The sequence below is a fragment of the Antechinus flavipes genome, chromosome 6 (assembly GCF_016432865.1).
Source record: "Antechinus flavipes isolate AdamAnt ecotype Samford, QLD, Australia chromosome 6, AdamAnt_v2, whole genome shotgun sequence".
NCBI classification, from domain to species: domain Eukaryota; kingdom Metazoa; phylum Chordata; class Mammalia; order Dasyuromorphia; family Dasyuridae; genus Antechinus; species Antechinus flavipes.
Window position 1 is genome coordinate 80,971,425 of NC_067403.1, and position 6,117 is coordinate 80,977,541.

At 37.1% G+C, this 6,117-nt stretch overlaps 1 protein-coding gene across 2 annotated transcripts in view; it reads left to right on the top strand.

The window, feature by feature from the left end:
* TMEM131L (transmembrane 131 like) overlaps nt 1-2,944 on the top strand; it is a 149,966-nt gene extending 147,022 nt beyond the window's left edge. For both annotated transcript variants that reach the window (XM_051966447.1, XM_051966448.1), the window contains exon 35: nt 1,828-2,944. In XM_051966447.1, coding sequence (XP_051822407.1) covers nt 1,828-2,106 — 279 coding nt within the window. In that variant the 3' untranslated portion in view covers nt 2,107-2,944. The remainder of the gene's footprint in view (nt 1-1,827) is intronic.
* The last annotated feature ends 3,173 nt before the right edge of the window (nt 2,945-6,117 follow it).

Below are 6,117 nucleotides of genomic sequence, written 5' to 3' on the forward strand. Positions count from 1 at the left end.
TTTCAGGCATGTTGGACAACCAGAGCAGAGGTATAGACGTAGGAGTTATGGAGTGCCATGTTTGGGAACAGCAAGTAAGCCAGTGTAGCTAGAAAGTGCAGGGAAGTCAACTATCAGAACACTAAAAATGTAGGAAGTAGACAGGTTATAAAGAACTTTAAATGCCAAACAAAATAGTATTTGATATTGAAGGTAGTGGAGAGCCCCTGGAGCTCATTGAGCAGAGTAGAGGGACATGATCAGAACCATGTTTTACAAGAATCCTCTGGAGCTGACCTTTGGATGGATTAGAATAAGGAGAGATTTAGGATGAGGAGACCATTTAGAAGGCTTTTGTGATAGACCAGGTGGGAGGAGGTGATGAGGACCTAAACTAGGTAGAGATGTCTGTGAAAAAAGAGAAAGTTTATGAAAGATTGTGAAGGTAGAAATAAGTTTTGGCAACAGATCGTACATGAGGGATGAGAGAGGAGCTGAGGGGACAGTGAGATTGCAAACCTGGGTGACTTCGTAATAAATGGGAAGTTTCAAGGAGGAAGGAGGGTTTAGAAGAATGATTTTTGTTTTGGACATGTTGAGTTTGAGATGGGAAATCCACTTTGAAATAGTATTGAGGGGAATTGAAATATGAGATAAACTAAAATGATGTATGTAGATCTGAAAGTAAAGTTTGTTTCTACCATTAACTATGGGAGCTGCTAAGGATCATCAAAAGAAAAAATGAAAGAGGGCTGGGACAAAGACTTGAAGAATCTCTAGGGTTCCTTACTGGATGTTCTGTGAGATAGTTTACATTTACTTCTTGAATACTCTTTAAGTTTAATTATTCCATTCTTGGAGTGACACTTCCCTCCTGTCCCCTTTTAGGTTCCTTTTCTGTATATATTGTTTTTTCCCATTAGGATATAATGAGAGAAACTGCTTAGACCCCAACCTCTTCCCTTTTTTTGACAAGACATTTGTGGTTAAGTGATTTGCCCAAGATCACTTAGCTAGTGAGTGTTAAGTGTTTGAGGTCAGATTTGAAACCAGGGCCTCCTGATCTAGGCTCAGTGCTCTTCTATTCAGTGTGCTATCTAGCTGCCCTGAGCCCAGTTTCTTAAACTGTAGGTTCCAACCCCATATGGGTTTTCATAACTAAATGTGGGAGTCATGAAATTATGATTTATTTTCAATAAATATTTTATTTGTATACTTATTTTATATACCCAGGGACACATAAAATTTCTTGTGTGAAAAGAGGTTGTGAGTGGAAAAAGTTTAAGAAGCCCTGGCCTAGAGGACAAGAAATGTCTTTTTTCTTATATTTGTGCAACCAGTTTTTAGCATACAGTAAATACTTGTCACCTGCTATATTTCTACTGCATCGTTGGAAAAAATGGGAGGGACTAACTGGTATTAAAAAGTAGAAGCACTGGACCTCTTTTTAACAATACTTGTTAATACCCGTAGAGACCGTTTCAGTTTTTTTATATAATGACCCAAATTGTCAACTGATTGAGTTAAACCACATTTTGAAGATCTTTATTCTTAGATTCTTTTCCTATTCAGAAGGCTCTTTAAAGCCTTCCATATTAAAAAAATTAATCTTTCTGGGCCAGTAACCTAGAAGCTATCTACTTCCCTTGGGAAGGATAAAGGTGTACCAGGAGAGCCACATCAGCAAGGTTCTCTGGAGGGATGGCATTCCTTCTCAATTTAAGGGGATCTTTATGGTTGATCAATTTTCTAGAAATGGGTTTCATCCCATCCACGTGACTTGAGTAGATTCCATTATTGTTTTTAAGTATACTGGCTCTTCAGTAAGGTTTTTGTCTTCTATTCCAGCCCTACCTCTCAAGCACCAGAAGCTTATCCCCAATGTCTGGACTTTTTGGTTCCATCTGGGCCCCACAAAATGATGTGTACGAAAGCTGCTGTTCCGTCAATCCCACCACCCAGCATTCCACTCACATGGAAAACCCAGCAGTGATGTGTAAGCAGGAATATTACCCAAGGTTTAACCCTTTCCGTGCCTATATGAACCTGGACATATGGACTACTACAGCAAACAGGAACGCAAACTTCCCTCTTTCTAGGGACTCAGGTTACTGTGGGAACGTGTGAATGGAATTTGGTTATAAACAATGTGAATAAAGATGCTTGTGTTTTGATTTCTAGAGTAAACTGGTTGTTGAGATAGATGGCAGCGTTGGTGAATATTTTGGCACTTTTATATGGAAAATAAATTTTTTAATGAAGCTTGAATGTTCCTTTTTTTTAAAAATTTTTTTTTTGTAAATGAGCAAGAGAAAGTGTCTGAATATTCTAACTGTAGAGATGTGCCAAGCATCCCAAAACATTCTAAAAGGATACATAGGTAATTCTAAGAAAATGGGAATCAGGAAGCTCTGGATTTGGCAGCTGAGGTGACTTCCAGCACCTTCCCTATGTTGGGGGATGCAATTCTAGGAGCAGGAGAATGGCTGGTCTGAGAAACCCTGAGTCAGCATTCCTAGGGAGAACCGGGCTAGAATTGCCCTCTGCAGTGCTGATTCTCCACCTCTCCAGGATTGTCAGTATGAAGGATCAAAAGCCAGAAAGGCCCATACAAGTAAGTATTTCATTCCCAACGTAACTCTTTCAACCTCAAGTTGAATTACCTGGGATAGGTGCAAGGCTGGTGCCTAGATTGTGTGTTATATGGAATGTTAATTGTAAGAGTACCTCTTAGGGTAAGGTCCATTTGTGCAGAAATGCCCCTTTTTTCAAGTAAGCAGAAGAATAGAAAAATGTGCCCTGCCTTGAGGGATGCCCTTTGCAGGTGGCCTGGATTAATCTTGCCTCCATGTGAATCGGCTCCCACTCTCTGCCTTTTGGCAGTTTTGCTGTGTCCTTGTTACGGTGTTTTTGTAAACCTCTTGAAGGATTTTCAAACTTTTAATAAAATAGTTTGGTATTTTCACATTTGGTACTGTCTTTTCTTTATTGGGAAGTCATGGCTGGGAGTGGGGAATGGAGAGTGGGGGGAGTAAGTGGAGGGGGAAGTTGCTTAGGATTTTAAAAACTCTGCAGCATCTTCAGTATCATATTAAATAATGGAACTCCTGTGCTTAGATTTTCCAAATCAGAATAGTAGCCATTGTGACCTCCTCTCTGTGCAGGGATGAAGTCTTGTCAGTATCAATATGTATTTTTGCTGTGTTTTAATTTGTACTTCATCGGATAATGTTTTCAATTTGATTAATGTTTTCCTCATACTCGTTTGTATTATTTCTCAAAGATTAACTAAGAAAGAAAATACAGATCGCCAAAATGTGTGTGAAAAACAGCATTTCCAGAAGTTTTCCAAAAGCTAAGAAAGCTGTACTTCTTTGACAAGAGGTACTGAAATTGTTGACCAAAAAACTGAGAATCTTATTTGCATTTGGGCAGCTAGATCCTGTTTGTTTTTAGATCCTGGTCTTCAAATAGGTCACAGCATACTTTTTTTTTAAAGCTTTTTGTTTTCAAAATATATACAAAAATATACAAAATATTCATAATATATAGTTTCCAACATTCACCCTTGTAAAACCTCATGTTCCCAATTTTTTTTTCTCCCTCCCTTCTCTCCACCCTCTCTCCTAGATAGCAAGTAACCCAATATGTGTTAAACATGTGCAATTCTTCTATTTCCACAATTATTGGAAATAATATTTCCACAATTATTATACTGCACAAGAAAAATCAGATCAAAAAGAAAACAAAATGCAAGAAAACAAAATGCAAGAAAACAACAACAAAAGTGTTGTGATCCACATTCAGTTCCCACAGTCCTCTCTCTGCATGCAGATGGCTTTCTCCCATCACAAGACCATTGGAACTGATCTGAATCACCTTGATCACAGTGTACTTTCGTCTGTGGTTGGGGATCATCCTGGCAAATTTAATAGATTGTAGGATCTCATTTGTAGGTCTGAATCTTCAGTCAGGTCTTAGGCTAAAGGGAGAAATACTATGATAAGGACAATAGTGATAATAAAACCCAACATTTATATAAGGTTTTTGATAGAAGGCTTGAAAAGTGCTTTTACCTGTTTTATTTTCTTTGACCCTCACAGTAACCCTGTGAGATAGCTCCTGTTATTAATCCCCATTTTATAGTTGAGGAAATTGAGGCTGACAGGTGAAGTGACTTGATCAGTGCCAGAGAATATGTGTGTGCACATGAACATACACACATGCATCAAGAATTGTTTCTTCTAGGTACTGTGAAAAATAAAAATTTATTTATTTAAGATGTGCTTCAGCCTTTTGGATTCATGAATATAGGTAAGTCTTCTGCCTTAAACCTTAGGACTCATGACTTTTTTTTTCTGTTTTGATACATATGGCAAATTGAGTAAATTGTTTGCCCTAGTCTAGGGTCGTAAATTTTTTTTTTTTAATTACAAAAGACAGATTTGGTGGCAGGTGGAGGTCTTATTCAAAATAAAATTTTTTTAGCCTGAGAAAGTCAACAAATGACAACATTCTCAAAGTGTTGGAATGTTTATAAACCTAGCTCAACTTTTCCTGTTTCCTGTTTTAAACAAATAGTTTTTAAAGGACTATTCTTTGTTTCATTGCTGGGCAACTTGCCTTCCTTCCAAGAGACTCACTTGGTATTTTTGGAAGCCTTCCCCCATTGATGATAAGAGGTGCTTGGGGCTAGAATTGGGTTGATATTGAAATGATAAAAACCAAATATTCAAACTTGTGCCAACTCAAAGAATTTAGGATTATTTTTTTTTTGTACTTCAAAGCTTGGTCAAATGAAACTCCTAATTAAATTACATCCACTTCACAATTTAGGCCATGTGCATCTTAGTTTGCCTTTGCCAGGGTATATGCCATCTGAGAGAGTAACTAAAACAGTGGTACCATAGAATTTAAGCTTTAGGCATTAATTTTTTTCCACATTATGTTGTTTTTTAAAATGTCTCATAATTATGTGACAGATTTTTGATCAAGTGGTTTCCATTTAATGATTTGATTTTAAAAACTAGTACCTTAACACTGCCATGAAATGAATGATCCCACCATTACAAAATAAAACAAAAGTTCCTTTCCTCTGGAAGATTTACGATGCTCTGTGATAATTAACCAGTCTTTTACTGTTAAACTTAAATGGCCAATTGAGACAAATAGCTCTAAGACCTTTCTTCTGATTAAGACTGGGGTGACAGATTTTGTACAGAATATTCATCTAGCCGTCTGGACAGAACTGTTGACTTTTCCTCTCCCACAAGCATTCTTATCATCTGCTTCAGCTACCTACCACAAAGGTCTGCTTCATATTAGCACCCTCAGGAGAATAATTAAGGTAGTTCTCAACAATCCATGCTCTTGACATTGTAGCCGACGTTATTATCTACAGGTAGATAGATCCTTATTGAAATCTTCACAAGGCACTTCAACAGACTTCATTTGTAACACTAGGGCAAAGTTACCGTCATACCTAGTTTTAAAACACTAATCTTCACTTGGCCAGCAGTTCCTCTGCCATGAATCTTGGAGGTATCTTGGCAGAGAGAGAGACAGGATGGTTTATTTGCAGGATGCAATTAAAAGCTTCAAGCATTGTAGTTCCATTAACGTTGGTGTCCCATTTTTCAAATCAAGGCATGTTACAGCTTAATTCTATTAATTAGATTAATTCCAACCTGAAATTGGCACAAGAGCCACTGTGCTGGTTTTCTTAATCATAGGTTCTGATTTTGACAACTTCTCATATCTCTTCATGTTGTAAGTAGGGAGTTGATGGAATCCAATTTTTTTGAGAATCAGTTGTTTCACACCTAGTAGACACGCTCATAGCTCTGCCCATTCTTTGAGATAGCAGCTTCAAATTTACCAAAACCAACAATCAGGACAGCACTGTCAGTCTGAGATCTCTCTGTAACCATTGCTTTGATAACATCTCTGTTCTGGAGCATCAATAATGATTACATAGGATTTGCTGATTTCCAATTTCCATAGGAAGAGATGTATAATTTTTATTTTATTTTTATATATTTTATTTTATTATCACTATAGTATTTATTATATTTTTCTACATATATATAATACATAATATATAATGATTCATGTTTGTCCTTCAGACTATTTTAGAAG